The sequence below is a fragment of the Leuciscus leuciscus genome, assembly GCF_965113295.1.
Source record: "Leuciscus leuciscus genome assembly, chromosome: 14".
Lineage (NCBI taxonomy): Eukaryota > Metazoa > Chordata > Actinopteri > Cypriniformes > Leuciscidae > Leuciscus > Leuciscus leuciscus.
In genome coordinates, this window is record NC_138738.1 from 6,142,842 (window position 1) to 6,163,438 (window position 20,597).

A 20,597-nucleotide genomic window follows, 5' to 3' on the forward strand; every position below is an offset into this window, starting at 1 on the left:
TGATGATTACTGATATACTGTGAAGGCCTATTGCTGTGATCTGTTTCAGGCTTGGCGTATCATAACATTTTAGACATGACAACTCTCGGGGGATTGGTATGGTAATAGACATTGGCATGGTAATGGATATGGCATTGTTGATGTATTTGGTCTTGGCGGATAGATCTGCTGCACTGCTGCTGCAGAGCCAGTACAGAGACTTGTTACTGCCAGTACATTCACAGACATGCTGCTGTGAGCATGTAAGACATGCTGCTGCTGCTGCTGTACATGATTTAACCCCTGTAGCAGATCTATACAGGTGGAGCTGGGGAAGGTGGAGGGTTTCTGCATACTGCTAACAGCAACAAACAGGCATTTGTTTGAATGTCGAGCCGCAGCTCATTGGATGCTAATATTCAACAATAATATTGAACTGCCTGCATTGACACCATTATACAAGAACTGAACTGAGCTGGACGATGACATCACGGTTTACTCCAGAGCGGCTATATATATATAAATGAACTAAATTAATAACTTTTTTACAACAAAAATGAAACATCACTGAATTTACTTAAGCTGGACTGTGAAGCTATTTTCTTCTGGAAACAAACTTTTTTTTGCATTATTTTCCTGTTATCTCTGTAAAGCTGCTTTGAAACAATCTGTATTGTAAAAAGCGCTATCTAAATAAATGTGACTTGATTTGACTTGACGCCACACAGCAATCAGCTGTGCTATGTAGATAATGATGTGGTCGCTACCAAATGAGTCAAAGACTTATCAGCCTGCGCCGTCTAGAGTTTCATGCCATGAACTATGTAATACATTTATTCTAATAACATTTTAGAAATTACATTCTAATATCAGCAAGAACATCATGCGGATTTAGTCTACAGATCGCTACAGTGTTATTGTTCTTGCCGTATATGAATAGCACTCAAAAAAAAAAAAAGACTTTTTTGAAGATTTCCAAATTTCAATTGTATAGTAAAATTCCATCAAATTGAATTGAATTGAATTATTCATATTATGAATTAGTAGAAAAAAACAGATGATTTCAACTTTGATATAATAAACATTTAATGTATTCATATATTTCAAATATTTGTATGATATTCTAGCCTATATTCAGCATATTTTTACTTAAAGGGTTAGTTCACCCAAAAATGAAAATTCTGTCAGTAATTACTCACCCTCATGTTGTTCCAACCCCGTAAGACCTTCGTTCATCTTCGGAACACAAATTAAGATATTTTTGATTAAATCTGAGAGCTGTCTCACTCCTCCATAGGCTTCTAAGACACTATAACTTGCTGGCCCAGAAAATGTATTAAAGACATCATTAATATAGTCCAAGTGACTCCAGTGGCTCAATCTTAAGTTTATAAAGCGACGAGAATACTTTTTGTGCGCAAAAACAAACAAAAATAACGACTTTATTCCACTTTTCATTTCCTTCTCTGTGGGCCTCGAGTCTTTTCACGTAGTAAAACTGCGTAGCGCGTCTGTGTTGCACGTCACCACGTAGGCTCACTATTGGGCGATGCTGGTCATGTCGGTGTATGAATGAGTGTGTGAATGGGTGAATGTGAGGCTATGTAAAGCGCTTTGGTGGCCATAGGTCTGTGAAAGCGCTATATAAAAATGCAGTCCATGCAGTCCATGTGTGTGATACGTTCAGATTTAATCAAAAATATCTTAATTTGTGTTCCGAAGATGAACGAAGGTCTTACGGGGTTGGAACAACATGAGGGTGAGTAATTACTGACAGAATTTTCATTTTTGGGTGAACAAACCCTTTAACCTGTTTTGTATCTTAATAATGATTAAATGTATGTTTGAATAAAGGTCTCATTTAAACAAGTTTTTATGACAGTCACCATTTTAAATGATCTTGATCAACAACTAATGTTCAACACCAAATTGGAGCAGCAGTTAGATCTTTTAAAAAACGTGAAATACAGTTTTTTGGTCACAACTGCATCTGTCTCTGATGTAGACTGGAGTAGATTTATTTTAATGCGGGTCCCACACTGGTTACACTTAACAGCATGAGAGATGGCGTGAACGCATGCTATATAATCGCATGCTATAAATAATTCATAACCATTTGCAGTACAATTTCAGTTTTTAAGTAAATTAACTGAGGTCAAAGTTTGGTAGTTTAAATACCCACTAAGTCTCTTTTAAAGTTTTTAAAGCATTTTATATGTGTTTCCATAGTCTAATAAATTACGCTTTCAGATCTGTCACGTCCATAACAGTGAAATAAAATAGATATTTTAATGTTCTGTGGAGAGCCAAACCTTCTGCATTCAGTGCATATTGTTGTTTCTGGTTTGTGCATTATAATTCACAGGAAGTCTACAAAATATGTTCTCTATTTTTTATTTATTTTTGTTCCATCCGTAATGCATGTGTATTTCCCTCATCTAAAATATAAAACACATTTCTAGACTGATATTTTTTTAGTGGCTAGACGCCACTGTAAGGGGTTTAGGAAAATATAAACTCATGGTTCAATATATTGGTAATGAATACATTCTATGAGAATTTATATTTCAAGTTTTGACTGCAAATATCTTGTCCATAACGCTGGAATTGCCCATATGCTGGTATGTGCGTGAGCAGTAGATCAAGTGAGAGAGAGAGACTTATTGTGCATGTGAGTGAAGAGTGTGATTGTGTCTGAGGAACTGGTCCAAGTCATGTAATCTTGCCCTGTGTGTATTTGTGAGTCTTTGTGAGTGTGTGTGTGTGTGTGCAGTACACAGTTGAAGAGGGCTTAACAGATTGCTTGCCCATTGAGGTCTGACCTTTACTGTCAGTAGAACACTATAAACCCCAGTGTTGTACCCTACAGTCAAGCAGAATACTAACTAGGCCAAGTCCAGCTGTGCTCGCTGTATCTCTTTGCCCAAGGTAGGGATGTGAAACTGAAGATTTCACAGCCATGTCAATGTAATGTGGAGATTTTGAGGGGCCTTTGAACTGCCCTGAAGGATAACCTTCTAGCAAAAATAAATCTAGTTTTCATCACTCAGCTGTGGAGGAGGATCAGCGCACTGAGACATGAAGTTTGGCCTGGAACTGATCACTGAGAAGCCAAAAACAATGGAAAATAATGGACTGGCTCAGGAAAACACAGTGTACTACTAGTCAGCTATGAAGGGGATGACTAGTCAGATAGTGAGTTAGAAAGATTTTTTTGTGTGTGTGGATGCATGCCTAAAATCATCCCCTTTAAATTCAAAATGTTACGGTAACATATTTCACTTCTGTAATTTGACATACTTCTATGTGTGTGTGTGTGTGTGTGTGCATATATTTATTATACTTTTTAAGTTATTAATATACTAAACCTTTGTACATTTTTAATAAACACTTACTTTTTATTAATAATTAATATATCAAAATATAGGTGTTTACTCAAATATAACTAAATTTATTTAAATAATAAATAAATTAAATAAATTAATATATCAGTAACACTTGTTAATTAGTTAACATGAACTAACAATTAAAATACTTCTAAAGCAACTTAAGTTAACTTCTTAGTTAATGTTATTTTTAAATTTAATCAAATTTTGTATCTGTTAATATTACTTAAAGGTTTAGTGTGTGATTTTTAGTGGCATCTAGTGGTGAGGTTGCGAATTGCAACCAACAAAAGTTACGGTGGCCGACGGGAAAATATGTGCTCATCTGAGACAGCAGCCAGTTAAGCAATGAGGTTTCTTTACAAAGATAAATTAAGAAATTAGGTTTACTTTATTATTCAATAAAACGATATGTTATTGCGAATATTATTGTTACTTCTTCATCATTGTGTCAGTGTTTTATTCGCTGACTTTAGCTAGCTTCCCTGCACGAAGAACAACATACGTGTTTGTCCGTTTAGGGCTATGTATTGTGTATGTTAATGCATTAACTAATGTTAACTAATGGACCCTTATTGTAAAGTGTTACCACTATATCTCTAGTAAATGCATCTGATTGTTGACTAGTTGTTCAGGTATCCCACCAACTAGCTGGCTTTACAAGTATGTAATTTTCCACATGCTGAATAAAGATGCAATGAAAATAGGAAATTTGTGCAACGAGAGGAGAAAATGACATCTTGCCAGCATCTTAACCACCTTGTGTTGCGAATAACAAGACATATTGTTGGGTCATACATGAAGATGTTGGGAACAACATACAGTTGTTATTTTCATGTCACTGTATTTTAGTGGTCCCGGCTATCTCTTGGCAGTGCTGACAAGTTCAGATTGCATCTGTCACACTCTAGGCTGTTTGAAGACCAAATATTTTCCCTATCTCAGAGCGGTACAACGTTAAAGTGGCGTTTAGAGTTCTGGCTGTCCTCCATCTGCCCCTATATAGCAGCAGAGCCCAGTTTAGTTGAAGTCACAGCCTTTTAAAATCTGCCAGGCATCACGGTGTGTATGCACATTAAAGTATCTCACTGCTTAGACTACCGAGAAGGTGTGTGTGTGTGTGTGTGTGTGTGTGTGTGTGTGTGTGTGTGTGTGTGTGTGTGTGTGTGTGTGTGTGTGTGTGTGTGTGTGTGTGTGTGTGTGTGTGTACAATCCCTTAAATTAATTTGCTCAGCCAGTGGTCAGTGCCAGGTAGGATTCAAATGTTTTAATTCAGAGCTCAATTCTCTATTAAACTGCATTAAAACCTGGTTTTGCCCCCCCCCCCCCCCCCCCCCCCAGTGCAGCGTGACTTTCTTTTATGTCGAATTGTAAATAAATCAATCAGACGAATAAGAATATTAATGAATAAGAATTAGGTGAGGAGGGACTTTTAGATAACCGTTTTTAATACTCTGACACCGATAAATATTTAGCTTTACGGTAACAGCAGTTTTTCAGTTTGATTACGTTTTCATAATGTACAGACACACTGGGCTCGTTACTGGAAACATTTTATTAATTGATCGTTACTGGTTACTCCTTTCAAATGGAATATTATTACTTTTCTTATTATACCCTGGCAATTTGTTACACTACTAGTTATATTACTTTTCCATTACACCCTAAATTTGAATTAAATGCATTTCTTTTACCAAAAAACATTCTTTTTTATTAACTATTGAGTAATCCTTCTGCAAAAATTGTATTTCTACATATGTATTCAAAGGCACATCTCTTGGCACATACAGAAGTTTAAACAAATCATTTTGCAGTCTTGGATATGTGGCCTTGCTTGCTCATTGTCCAACAGCATCCTTTCTCTTCTCGTGCGCCGTGTTTTCAACACTTTTCACAGTCACACACAGCTCCCACTCAAGACCTTGAGACTTCAGCTAATCAGATTCAGATTTTTAGTTCATATACTATGTATGAAGATGATAGTGCTATGGCCTTATTATGGATATGTTGTCAAGGTTACATGTTTGAGAGATCGAAAACACTTGGCAGACACAAAACGTTTTTAGACAAGGTGGCATGAATTGTATTTATAGAAGAACCACAATCTTTGTATCACAAGCACTGGCATTGCAAATACACTGAACTAAATTGATACATTTTTGTGGGATTTATTCTGTGAGTTGTTGAAAGACTTTGTGAATCTCACAAAGACCTCTCTAGGTTACATTTAACCTTGAAATCAAAATAAACTAGGGCTGTCAAAAGATTAATCGCGATTAATCGCATCCAAAATAAAAGTTTGTGTTTAAATAATATATGTGTGTGTACTGTGTATAATTAAATTTGTATATATAAATACACACACATGCTTGTATATATTTAAGAAAAATGTGTAATTTATATATAAAAAAATTATATTTATATATAATATAAATTATATATAAATATATACAGTATATGTATGCAAATATTTCTTAAATATATACATGCATGTGTGTGTATTTATATATACAAAATAATTATACACAGTACACACACATATATTATGTAAACACAAACTTTTATTTTGGATGCGATTAATCGTGATTAATCTTTTGACAGCCCTAAAATAAACAAAAATAAATTATTTATTTGCATAGAAAAAATAACAGTTTTCGATTTTCTATTCTAATTCATACCTGTGATATAAAGCTGAGTTTTCAGCATCATTACTCCAGTCTTCAGTGTCACATGATCCTTCAGAAATCATTCTAATATGCTGATTTGCTGCATTTATTATTATTATCAATGTTGAGAACAGTTGTGTATTTTTCGAAAACAGAAATTTCAGGATTTTTTGATGAGTAGAAAGTTCAAAAGAACTGCATTTATATTAAATAGAAATCTTTTATAACAATTTGAAAGTCTTTACTTTAACTTTGATCAAATGAATGCATCCTTCCTGAATAAAAGTATTAATGTCTTTCAGAAAAATCTTTCTGACCCCAAACTTTTAAAACCGTAGTATGATGGCGAAGGCTGATGGGTCCTAAACGCAAGCTGATGATATTTACAGCGTTAACTACTTGGTGCAAGCTGATTGGTTCTTGTCGCATCTGCAGCCAATGAGCTTTCTGCTCAACATTTAAATGGCTGGTTACCATTCACTATAGCAGTTTGCAGTACGCATCAGAGTTCGTTTAAAATCCTCCACCTTCCCCAGCTCCACCTGTATAGATCTGCTATGGGTAATTGATATATGCTATTTGTGCAGTATGTCTTCCATACTCACAGCAGTGTATCGTATGTATTGCAGTAGCAAGTTCCTGTTCTTGCTCTCCAGCTGCAATAATCTACAACAACAGCAATAATCAACAGCAGCAGCAGTGTAGCAGATCTATTCCACCAAGACCAAATACATTCACATTGTCAAATCCATTACCATGCTAAAAATCTTTAGAGATTTTTCATGATAGAAACATATATACACACACACACACACACGCAGTTCAAAAGTTATATATATATATATATAAAGAGTTCAGATGCAAAAGCCTCTAAGTGCCATCTGAAATTTTCTTATAGAATGATCATTTTTATCAAGCTCGTATTTTTAAGTTCAGTAATTTCACTTAAATGACAATTAATAGGTCATTTTCATTGCCATTTATGTGAAATTACTGAATTTAAAAATACGAGCTTGATAAAAATGATCATTCATTAAGAAATTTTCAGATGGCACTTAGAGGCTTTTGCATCTGAACTCTTCATATATATATACATGCTGTCCCTTAATGAACCTCTATGGAGGTGATAATGAAAAGCTCAGTTCAGCAATGGTGGTTGCTTGATGTGGGGTATTTTTTTTATTATTATAATTTTTTATCTGTCAAGCCCTAAAAGCTCTCCACCATACTTTTTAGTCTTGGGACAAGATGAAAATGGGTTGATGATCTTTTGGTTGCACACACACTATTTCTCACTCGCACATAAAAGGTCACACAGACGTCAAAAAATGGTGAACCCAGTCTCAACATGGTCAGAGGTCCCATTGTGGTTGCATGGTCGGAATTCGACAAGCCAAAAGAGAGAGATATCAGGGTGTGGGTGTTAAATACTATTTGATCTCATATTTCATAATATTTGCTTTGCTTTATTGTGGTTCTATCTATTTTTTTTTTTATTGTATTTTTTTGTCAAATGTTTTTGAAGAGGCACTGCCTCTCTAGCCTCTTCAAAGAACCCGGCTCTGGTTGAGAAGCTCTGGTCTAGTGTCTGGATATGCTTGTTGTACCTGCTTTGAACAACAATGAAGAATTTCACAGCTGATCTGCAGTACAACTGGCCAAGACAGGAACAATATATTATTTCCTCCCTGCGTTATAGGCAGAACATTTACTGAATAACACAAGATAAAACATAGCTACGTTTGACAGCTGCTAAGGAATGAATTTTTTTCATTTCATTTCTTTCCTTTCCACTTAAAATTTTTCTCATGAAAACAAATTGGATAAGACCAGTAACATTTTTTTTTTCATGCATGTTATTGTGCATGATTCACCAGTGCATGTTATTCTAAAGAAAAAATGCATATCATATATAGACAAATATAAACTCCTGACAGAACATCATGTTTTACCTGGAAATATGCAGAAGTGGAATGCTATTTTGTGTTGACTTTAATGTCCGTGTCCATCCACTTGTTCTTTGAAAGTCTGCAAATATTGTCAAAACAATATCCCCTTCAATGTTTGCTTTGATGTCATTGTGCAGGTCCCTCTTTTCATATAGCAATCAAATAATTTCACCACGTTTATTTCTGTTTTCATCTTGGTTTGAGGATCAGCCTCAAGCACATCACAGCAAAGGTCTTGTAGATGATCTCTTTCTTAGATGTTTTATACATATTCAAGTCAGTGAATCTAAGCCCATATGTTGTCCTTTTTTATCTCAGGCACTAAGATGCTCTGCAGTCAGCCTGGAAAAAAATATGAGAATCTACTCAACGTGCTTCAGAGAACCATAATTCAATATTGAGCCATCTCAGTTATGATGTTTGGTTCTGATTCAATTCTGGGACGCCGATTGTATAAATACATTTCCACAGGTTTCCCTTTAGATACAGTGTTAGCCTTTGAAATGTCTGAGGTGAGGACTAAAACAAGCATGAAAACAGACAAAAGCTCTGTTTTCTAAACCTAGTGTGTTGCCTCATTGCCTACTGCCTACATAATCAGTGTTTGCAGTGGAATACGCTCTGCATGACAGACACGATTCAAAAGATTTCAGTGGAGTTTGGCATTCGCATGTTGGCACAATATTCTAACATAACAGTAAATAGGACATACTAACAATTTCAATTGGTACTTTTTTTTGGTTTATTTAAGGTCAGCTTTTCTCTTGCCATCATGAATTTGGGAACAGTAAGATTTATTTTTTAAAGAAATTAAAGGGATAGTTCACTTTGAAATTAAATTTTGGTATGTTTTAGCTTACCTCAAGGGCATCCAAGATGTAGGTGTCTTTTTTTCCACAGTAGTTTCAATTTTGATATTTTTAGGTCAAACCGTTCTTGTCTGTCAGTCATATAATGCAGGTCTATGGTCACTGTCTCAAAGAGCATGCACAGAGTCCAAATTAAAACAATTCCCCGTCGTCCAAATTAAACAATTCCCCATCGTAAGTACACATTGATGGCCTGAGACACGAAACGAGCGGTTTGTGTGAGAAAACGAACAGTATTTATATCGTTTTTACCTCTTGTACACAGCCACGTCCAAGTGATCTGAGAGCGCGGGAGGGTATAGATATATACAATAGAAGTCGCCTTGGCTACTGCAGTTCACTGGAACGATACCGTAGCCAAGGCGACATCTAGTGTATATATCTATACCCGCCCGCGCTCTCAGATCACTTGGACGTGGCTGTGTACAAGAGGTAAAAACGATATAAATACTGTTCGTTTTCTCACACAAACCGCTCGTTTCGTGTCTCAGGCCATCAATGTGTACTTACGATGGGGAATTGTTTAATTTGGACGACGGGGAATTGTTTTAATTTGGACTCTGTGCATGCTCTTTGAGACAGTGACCATAGACCTGCATTATATGACTGACAGACAAGAACGGTTTGACCTAAAAATATCAAAATTGAAACTACTGCGGAAAAAAAGACACCTACATCTTGGATGCCCTTGAGGTAAGCTAAAACATACCAAAATTTAATTTCAAAGTGAACTATCCCTTTAATACTTTTAGCCAGGAAGTATTAAATTGATCAAAAGTGACAGTAAAGACATTTATAATGTTGCAAAATATTTCAAATGCTGCTCTTGAGCAGCAGGTTAAAATGATTTCTGAAGGATCTGAAGGAGTAATGATGCTGAAAATTCAGCTTTGCATCACATGAATACATTTGTTTTAAAATATATTCAAATATAAAATAGTTATTTTAAATTGTAATATTTCACATTCCTTGTTCCTTGGTGAGCATAAAAGACTTCTTACAGACCCCAAGCTTTTCAATGGTGAATATATTCTTAGAAGACAACATAATTAAGATACTGTGTATACTTTATGGGGATTTTGTTTTGTTTTTGTGAAGCGCACTATAGGTTTTGGAACAGAGTGAGAGTGTATGATGAGGATGACAAGTGCAAGGAACAAAGTATAATGGAAATTTAATGATTTCTTTTTTGTTTTGTTTTTTTGCATTTTGTAATCCTTCAGAATTAAAATGCTGCTACTTCAGCAAAAAAAGACATCAGCAGTTATGTGAAAGTGAGTGTGCTCGTCTAACAAAGAGTTTCTTAAACAACTGTCAGAGCACCAAATCTGTGATTGATTCTTCTGGAAATGTCGCTGCTATTTTTTTTAAAAGGCGGATTAATATAAAAAGTTTTTGTCAGAATTCTTTCTTGTCAGGTTATTTGTTGTCATAAGTATCTTGGTTTGTTATTTACAGTCATTCTGTTTGTATCTTACACTTCCATTTACAGTTAATGGATGATGGATTTAAAGATGTATATTTGCTATTGTTTGTAATGCAGCATTTTTCCTGTTATTCAAACTGTTTTGCAAAATGCGTTGTTCAGAATCTTATTTCTGATTGGATGAGCCACATTAAATTTTGTTGTATATATAATGAGCCGAGTTGCTATTTTGCATGCCATTAATTAGGCTAGAACTGTATCTAGCTATTTTATTTGTATAATTTGATTCATTTAAACCATATTACTCCCCCAAAAAATGAAAATTCTGTCATCATATACCCTTTTGTCGTTCAAAACCCAGTTTGCATTGCTTTCTTTTGTGTAACGCCAAAGAAGATATTTTGTAGAATGTGGAGCTCATTGACTTTCATTGTATGGACCAAAAAACAAAATATCAAAATATCTTTTCTTATGTTCCACAGAAGAAAGTCATACAGATATGGAACGACATGAGGTGAGTAAATGATGAAAGATTTTTATGTGTATGTACTATCCCTTTAAATTAGGATTTACATTTACATTTAATTCTGATAGATTGAATTATTTAAATGATATACCAATCACTGTAACACATTGTTTTAAGTGTCTAATTGTTGCTTTAATAGTGGCATCAGGGCCGTGGGTTTGCGGTTTGCTCACATTCTGATATTTTAGGGCTTATTTATAGGCGATTCGAGTTTGAATCCAGCTTTTGTCATTTCCCGACCCTGTTCCCATCTCTCTACAAATATAGGTAGTAGAAAGGTCAAGAAAACACTTATAGAACGAGAAAATTGGAAATGAAATTTTGAAATACTAGCTTTCATACCATGATATAAAAAAATAAAAAATAATAATAATAACATAAGATGACCTTTTTTGCTGATGTACAAGCCAGTGAGAGAGAAGAATGACATTGTGGGTGGGGCTTTAATCCAGCTATTCTGATAGGGCATTTATGAGGTATCCATCAGTGGAGCGAATATATGAGGGCGATAAATCTGGCACTGGAAGGACGTGTGTGTTCTCGCCCTCCGAGTGGTTTGTATTGCCTGACTGTCGGCTTGATGGATGGTCTTCTGTTCCTGGCAGGTTCGCCAGGTCTCACGGCAGCAGCAATGTCAGCATGTAGCTGGCCAACAGCAGCGCCATAAACAAATTTGATTGACGGGTCAGACACGCCCTTTCTACCGGACCTGGACGCAGAAAGATTTCAGGGACGTAGACACTTGTTGAGAAGAGCCAGAGTAGACGAGGCCCACACGTTAACGTCACAAAACAACACTGCGTGTATTTGATGCAGGCTTCAACCCGCTATTATCTCTATTATTATCTGCAGTCTGATGATGTGGAGTGTTTGTGGAGTTTGACAGAAGACAGCGCGCCGTCACATGAACCCACTTCAAAAATACGTGCGGTGTGCATATTAATGGAAGCTATCGAGAGCGAGATCAGCACCAAACCCACGTTGATGGAGAGCTCTTCCAGTTTTCATAAATATGCAAAGATTCCCATTACTTTGTTTGGATGTGGTTTTTTAATTTTGGTGGGGGTAATTTATGTATTTAGGCTTGTGAAGTGAACGGAGAACAATTGGCAAGTGTCTAAAACTCTAGGAGTGGGTGCAGCTCTCAGTGGAAAAGCGACTGTGTTTCAGAGAGTCGGTGAAAGCAAGCAGATTGAAATGTAAATGAAAATCGATCAGCGATAGAGCCCTTAAGTTGTGACAGACTATGGACTGTTTTAGGATATTTGGGATTGTTGTGTCTGCAATAATGCGTTCCCTTAATATTTATCATGCTAGTTGTTAGGACTGAGCGATACAGTATATTGAATATTCACAGTGAATATCGAGTTGTCTTTATTTGGCCATTATATTTTTCTTAATAAACGTGTAATTTGACTTGTTGCACAATGTTTCCGTTTTTATTTCTGATTATACTTTAATTCCACATCAGTCCAGATTCTATTTATTTGTGCCATCATTAAAAAGTAATATTTATTTTTTTGTTAATTTATTGAAAAACACTGAAAGACGCATTAATTAAGTTTATATATATATATATATATATATGAATAAATACACATGGTTTACTGTACTGTACCTTGATCAAATTAACTGGCTTGTTCTTTGAAGTACAACCCAGAACGATTAATTAAAGGTGTTTTATAATTTGAAAGAAATTAATACTTTGATTGCAGATGACAACACCTCATTATCATTGCACTAGCACTAGCACTGTTCCCATCTAATTGCTTTGTGAACACAAGTCTTTGTGGCAGAGTAGGTTTGGCGTGTGAGTAGGTTTGGCGTGTGATATCAGTGAGGAAACAGCACTTTCTGCCCTGCTAAACATTCTTTGCGGTTGTTTAGGTCTGGTTGTTTGACTCTTTATAAAGAGTTACACTGGTTTTCCCCCTGAGAGGACGGGTGGGGAGGGAGAGGAGAAGAATGGCTGCTTTGCAGATTGCTTTGAGGATAGATTGCCAGTTTCAAACTGCCATAGACACAATCAAAATCTCATTGCAGCAGAGGTGATTTTCTACATCCCCTACTTGTCGCATCAATGCATCTAATGAAATAACACATTAATCCCTAATGCACAATGTCTTGGAACAAATGTCATATTCTTTACATTGTAATACCAATGACATTGAGGTCTTGTTGTTGTTTAATCTTTTAGGTCTTTTGCTTATTATCTTGTAGAGCTGCCTAAAATGAAAGGACTTTACCCGCAAGATACATTACTTTTTTAATCGTTGGTCTGTGTACTCATGTGTCAGATGGATGTCTTTCGCCATTGCATCACATCGTGTTGGGTTTCCCCCCACTGTGTCCTTCTTTTAAGACAGCAGTTAAACTTTTACTAAATTAATCTTGAATTCTGTTTCATTTCATTCTGTTTCAATGTTTTTAAATGCACAAACATGTATTTCATGGATCAACATATTTTGTCCTTTTAAAGTCACCGCTTAAATCACAGGGAAATTATTGGTTGATAAAGATATATGCCTAAACCTAGCCATTTCTGTATCCCTAAAATCTGATTGGTCAATAACATTTTTGTTCCTATTAGCCAGTCACAGTAAACTATACACTGAAGAAAAAAACATTTTATTAAAGCAATTTTCACTTAGAAATAAAATGTCACAAATAATTGCAAAGAAACGGAACTTGGCACATTTAATTAAACATGAAATAGTATTTTCTTGTAAATCATACTCCTTTCATTTTTGTTTTTATTTACAAGTTAAAAAATCTTTTTTACAGTGTAGATTTCAGACAGAGATATCTCTTTCTCTTGAAGTGTCTTTTCTTTGTCTGTGTCCATTTATCATACTTCCACGTTTTTTCTTTCCCGCTCTCACCTCTGTTAAAAGCACTCTTGATTGTTGTGCCAATTAGTTTGGGATGGTAAGACCCCTCCAGCCTCTTGTAAATGATTGTGCGCAGTGCCAGAGCTCTCTGCAGGCCTAATTAATCCATCGCAATGCAGGTAGGAGTAAATTATCACAGGAGGACAATATCTTCAGGGTTCGACACACTTCTGTGTTCTGTATGGCGGCGCGGTTGCGTCTGTGTTAAGGTTAGGGTCATTGAGGTTCCCCGCCTCTATTTCCAGAGACCTCAAAAGGTGGTTTGATCTCTACTAACAAGTAGCTAGAGACTGAAGAAACATTGATTCCAGGCATGATAAATTCAAGAGGCCAGTCTTTCTACTGACTGCTCTCTTGACTTCTCTACTCCCCTGAGAGACAATTGGCAGGTTAAATCAGACTCTTCAGTTTACATTTTCACCTGGACATGTCAGCATTTTTTTTGGTAACTCCTGTTGTTTTGGAGTGGTGTAACCATTAGCTCCTTTGATAGATTCTCTTTTGATATATTCTCTGGTTATTTTATAAATTTAGATTTTTTTTCACATTGCTGTTATTTTTATTGTAAAGCACTTGGCAGATAGATAGATAGATAGATAGATAGATAGATAGATAGATAGATAGATAGATAGATAGATAGATAGATAGATAGATAGATAGATAGATATTAGATAGATAGATAGATAGATATTAGATAGATAGATAGATAGATAGATAGATAGATTTACATTTAGTCATTTAGCAGACGCTTTTGTCCAAAGCGACTTACAAATTGGGACTAAATGAAGCAAGTCATCGTGAAGAGGCAAAAACAACGCAAGAAGTGCTCAAAATACGAAGTTCAGGCATTATTCAGAGTAGCATAAGCCCGATAAGCGAGAATTTACAGGAATATATACATATATACAATATTTTATTTTATTTTATTTTTTTTATGAGGTTAAGTGCTCACGGAAGAGAAGAGTTTTTAGCTCTTTTTTGAATGTTGTCATGGATTCTGCATTCCGGATGCCGGTGGGGAGATCATTCCTCCAGCATGGAACTGTGAATGAGAATGTTCTGGAAAGTGATTTTTTGGCTCTCTGTGATGGGACCACGAGACGTCGCTCGTTGACCGATCGAAGGCTTCTGGTAGGGATGTAGACTTGTAGGAGTGAGTGAAAGTAGGACGGAGCTGAGCCTGTGACAGATCTGTAAGCAAGTGTCAGTACCTTGAACTTGATGCGAGCAGAGAGAGGTAGCCAGTGCAGTGAGATGAACAAAGGAGTGACGTGGGTCCTCTTGGGCTCATTGAAGACAAGACGAGCTGCAGCATTCTGGATCATCTGTAGAGGTTTAGTTGCACATGATGGAAGTCCAGCCAGAAGAGCATTGTCTTTCTACTAGATAGATAGATAGATAGATAGATAGATAGATAGATAGATAGATAGATAGATAGATAGATAGATAGATAGATAGATGGATGGATTTTGTTACCATTGCTGTTATTTTATTGTACAACACTGAATGTCTGTTTTTTTGCATGTGTATTAAAAATAGATTTGGATGGATGGATGGATGGATGGATGGATGGATGGATGGATGGATGGATGGATATACATGGTTGAATGGATTGATAGACAGCATATGAATGTTGCATGTAAATCTCAGAAGATTTTCCATAGTACAAAGGTTACCATCTTGATTTCATGACTGGTCCTAAGTTGAAGGACATGGAGAGGAGGAGAATGTAATTGGAGGGGGATGTTATTCACCGGATCTGGCCACATGCCAAATATCCTGGTAGGTCCTTCTGCATTAGCATTGACTGCCACTGTATAGTGAAGCAGGATCAGCTACTGGCTAATTAATACCACAGGGTGCTTCTCAGCCCTTATATATCTGTTTGTAGAGCGAATGGCAAGTTAGCGCAGCCTTCGACATGCAGAGGACACATTCTGCCTCTGAAGATGTCTACCATCTCAGCCCACTCAGTCTTAGACAGATCTGAGATGACACCGCTAAAGAGGAATCATTTGGTACAAGGGACTAATAATGTTCATCCAGCCTGTACTTGTTGTTCTCTTACGAGAGGTACTCTCGTACTGCGTAAATCTTACGCTAGGGGAAATCTCTTTTCCGCGAGATACTGAAGCCAAAAAATTATCCTTAATTTTGAAATAATGTAAAACGCGTTGCGGCAGCATGCAGACATAGGCGAGACAGCTCGCGCGCCTATTGGCTGCCCTGCGGCAACTGCAGCAGCCTATCGATAAGGCCCTATCGTGACGTCATCACCAATGGGGGCGCTTCGCGCCCCATACGTCACGTCCCGCCGAAACGGGCGTGGCCTGCGGCTATAAATATAGCATCGAAAGGCTAGCTTACCGATTTTTCATCTCTTCAGCGGAGCTCACGCATCGCTGGATCCAGAGAGAAGAAGCCGCGCCGTGGAAACAGCATTTTCAGCGGGACGAGTTCGGTACCTGGAGTCGCTGGCCGCGCCGCCTTCAACCACCGTTCCTGCTACGCTATCCGGCGTTATATCCTTTTATTGCATTGTGTGTGTTCGCCGCCGCGACTCACACTCCTTCTCTAAAAGAGCAGAGCGTCTTTTTCAAGATGTCTCGTCCATCCTGTGGCTCGTGCCGAGCCCCACTCAGCGACGGGGACCGCCATGTCATCTGCGTTTCCTGCCTGGGTGAAGGACATGCGGCTCTAGCGCTCGCTGACGGCGGATGCCCTCACTGCAAGCTTATGCCTATGGCGACTCTGAGGACTCGCATGGCAACTTTCCACGAGCCTGCACCTCCCGCTTCGACGCCGCGCCGTAAAAAGCGCCGTGCTCAGCGGATCCCTGAGCCTCCCACCGAGAAAAGCTCGCCGGTGCGCCTGCCAGCTTCGCCGTCTGCTTCTCTCGCGTCTCTCACTCCCGGACAGTGGCCGCCGCTGGCCGCCGCTTCCGCCGGAGATGACAAGGAAGAAGCGGCAGTTTTCGAGGAGGACAACTGCTCTATCCTGGCTTCGGACAGCGAGGATTGGGCGAGCTCTGTGGACCTCGCCCCTTCTTCTGCCCGCGAGTCGTCAGGAAAACGGGCCAGCATTGAAGCTGAGCTGATGCGTCTGCTCACACAGGCCACAGAGAGCCTCGGCCTCGAGTGGTCCGCGCCCGCCGAGCCTACACGCAACCGTCTGGACGGCTGTTTTCTGCAAGGGGACCGCGTTTCCACGCCCTCAAGACCCGCCCCGTTTCTTCCTGAGCTTCATGAAGAACTGGCAAAGTCTTGGAGCGCCCCTTTTTCAGCCAGGCTGCGTTCCTCTGCTTCGGCGGCATTCTCCGTGGTGGACGGTGCCAAAGACAGAGGATACCTCGCTCTCCCTCTAGTGGAGGAGGCAGTAGCAGCCCATCTTTGCCCGCCCTCTGCTGGACGGCGGACTAAGACGGCGCTACCTTCAAAAGCCTGCCGCGCTACTTCTACCCTGCACAGTCGCGCTTACACCGCCGCTGGGCAGGCTGCATCAGCGCTACACACTATGGCCACTCTCCAGATCTTCCAAGCTAACCTTCTCCGAAAGCTGGACGAGGAAGGCACGGAAGCAGTCAACGTGGCGGATTTAAGGAGCGCTACGGACCTCGCTCTCCGCGCTACGAAATCCGCTGCACAGGCCATAGGGCGGAACATGGCCTCTCTCACCGTTGCTGAGAGACACCTCTGGCTGACGCTTTCAGAAATGCCGGACTCGGAGCGCTCTGTGTTCCTCGACGCCCCCGTTTCTGCTACTGGCCTCTTTGGATCGTCCGTCAAAGATTTCGCGGACAGATTCGCTGAGGTACAAAAGACGTCGCAGGCCATGAAGCACTTTTTGCCAAAGCGCTCTAGCTCCGCATCAGTCCGCTCTAAACAGCCGTCTGCTCGCAGCTCGCAGCCGCCGCCCCCCGCCGCCGCTTCACAGCGTCGACAGGCCCGGGACCAGAGACCACGCTCTCGCTCTGCCGGCCGCCGCCCCCCACAGCGTGGGACTCGGCCGAAGATTGAGATGAAGCCCGAGGCCTCAAAGTCTTCCTAGCCAGCTTAGGAAAACGACGGTGTTCAAGCCCCGCTGCGGCCGGGTTTCCACCAAAACTTCCCGCTCGTCCAGTTCCATTACATGCGACTGTTCCAGTGTACTCTACAGTAAACAAGTCGGTTACATTACCCGCTTGCCTGTACACAAACGCCGTTTTCACGGCGACCCAGATAAATCCTGTAAAGAGCGTATTTTCTGGTATTCCGGCCACGGCCGACGGTGTTATGAGTGTAGTAAAAATGCCCACTGCCCAGTGCCCATTCCTACACACAGACACAGCCCGCCCCACAGGGCTCGCGCACATAAAATCGACTCATGTCGATTGCGCACAGAATGTAGTGAACGTGCCCACGTCCCAGTGCCCACAAACACTACACGCTGCATGTCTCTCGGTTTCTGTAAAAACGAAACCAACACACATACAACCGACTCAGGTCGATGGTGTTTTCAGTGCAAATGTGCCCGCTGTCCTGCGCCCACATTCACTCACAGACATGAAGAATCCCTCGGTTTCCCCCACGCTCGCCGTCTCTCAGCTACCTGCCGTGAGAGAGCCGAGCGCGGGCGAACCGCCCGCTGTGATCAAAACACTCCCCGCCTCGAGCGCTGCAAATGCGGTGTCTATAATACAGCATACCGAAGCTCCCCGGTCGCCACTATGTCACGACCAGAGCTCCGATCTCATTCAACCCTTAGCTATGCATGCACATGCGTGGGCAAAGCTTCCCGGTGTATCAGAATGGGTGCTGAACATTATAGAAAGAGGCTATTCGCTACAGTTCGCTCGACGTCCCCGCCGTTGTGCGGTGCGAGTCGAAACCACGGTAGAAAAGGAAGTAGCAAGTGTACTTCGTACCGAAATTGCGAAACTGTTGAGCAAAGGGGCAATAGAGCCTTTATCTCAAGCTCAGAGCGAAGGGGGGCTATACAGCAGATATTTTCTGGTTCCGAAAAAAGACGGGGGTCTCAGACCCATTCTAGATCTAAGACAACTGAACGAAGCGCTTTCAAAACGCCGGTTCAGAATGCTCACAACCAAGAAAATCCTCGCGCAAATTCGCCACGGGGACTGGTTTGTGTCAATAGATCTGAAAGACGCGTATTTCCAAATACAAATAGCGTCACGTCACAGGCGATTTTTGAGATTCGCCTTCGAGGGCCAGGCTTATCAATACACAGTCCTACCGTTTGGCCTGTCCCTAGCACCCCGTACATTCACGAAGTGCATGGACGCAGCCCTCGCTCCCCTGAAACTTCGGGGAATGCGAGTTTTGAACTACTTGGACGATTGGCTGGTTCTAGCTCAGTCACATACGGAGCTCATAGAACACAGAACCATTTTACTCGAACATCTCGAGAATCTGGGTCTCAAAGTCAACTGGGCGAAAAGTTCACTGTCTCCCAGTCAGAGAATATCTTTTCTGGGCACAGAACTGGACTTGCTGTCAATGACAGCTCAAATATCGCTACAGCGCAGATTAACTATTCAGCGCATGACAGAAACCTTCCGCCGCGGCACTATAGTCCCGCTAAAGAAGTTTCAAAGGATGCTCGGTCTCATGGCAGCAGCATCCACAGTTCTCCAGCTGGGTCTGCTTCGCATGCGCCCACTGCAGTTCTGGCTACAAGCGCGAGTACCGCGTCGAGCGTGGACTTCAGGTCTCTTTCGCCTCAAGGTCGATCAGAAATGCGTCTCAGCACTGATACCCTGGAGAGCGACCGACTGGTACCAGTCAGGTGTAAGCCTGGGGACTTCCTCGAGTGTGAAGGTGGTGTCCACGGACGCCTCCACCTCGGGATGGGGAGCACTGCTCGAGGGCAGACCGTTTTTCGGCCAGTGGTCAGAACGGGAAAAGCTTCTGCACATAAACTGCCTGGAAATGATGGCAGTCGACAATGCGCTGAGGCGCTTTCGTCCCCAAATAGCAGGACACCACGTCTTGGTCCGCTCGGACAACATGTCAGTGGTAGCCTACATAAATCGCCAGGGAGGCATCACATCCCGAAACCTGTACAGGTTAGCGAAACGCCTCCTGGTATGGGCTCAGCACAATTTGCGCTCGCTCAGAGCAGCGCATGTGCCTGGCCACCTGAATGTGGGACCAGACAGACTGTCCAGGAACAATGTTCCAGCAGAAGAATGGTCACTGCATCCGCAGACAGTCCAACTGCTGTGGCAGACATTCGGCAGAGCAAAGATAGACCTGTTTGCGTCTCAAGAAAACGCTCACTGCCCGGAATTTTTCTCAAAGAGCAGGGATGCGCTGGCCCACGTCTGGCCCCGCTGCCCGCTCTATGCTTTTCCCCCCATCACGCTCCTACCTCAGGTATTAGAGCGGATCAGGGAAAGCAGATGCTCAGTGTTACTGGTTGCTCCGTTCTGGAAGAACCAGGCTTGGTTCCCAGTTCTTATGCAGCTGACGAGCACTGCCCCATGGCCAATACCAGTGAGGAGGGACCTCCTCTCTCAAGCCAGGGGCTCGATCTGGCATCCTCGCCCGGAGCTTTGGTCCCTACATGCGTGGGCCATCAACGGGTACCCTCTGATATCCCAGAGGGAGTGTTAAACACGATCATGCAGGCTAGAGCTCCCTCTACGAGACGGCTCTATTCCTCAAAATGGTCAGTGTTCTCCAGCTGGTGCACAGCACGCGGCTTTTCACCCCTGGACTGTGGAGTGACGGAGGTTCTCTCCTTCCTACAAGAGCTACTGGATGAAGGCAGAGCCCCATCCACGCTCAAAGTCTATGTGGCGGCTATAGCAGCGTTTTCTAAACCAACGCTTGGTCAGTCACTAGGAAGGAACGATCTGGTCATTCGGTTCCTTAGAGGAGCTAAGAGGTTAAATCCTCCCAGAC

General features: G+C 40.8%; 1 protein-coding gene across 3 annotated transcripts in view; it reads left to right on the forward strand.

Moving 5' to 3' along the window:
• Nucleotides 1-20,597, forward strand: part of raly (RALY heterogeneous nuclear ribonucleoprotein) — an 88,923-nt gene that overhangs the window by 18,948 nt on the left and 49,378 nt on the right. The window contains exon 3 of one of the 3 annotated variants that reach the window (XM_082136497.1): nt 10,758-10,789. The exons of the other annotated variants lie outside the window; for them this stretch is intronic. Within the exon in view, the coding sequence (XP_081992623.1) occupies nt 10,775-10,789 (15 nt within the window). The 5' untranslated portion in view covers nt 10,758-10,774. The remainder of the gene's footprint in view (nt 1-10,757; nt 10,790-20,597) is intronic. 3 annotated transcript variants of the gene reach the window in all.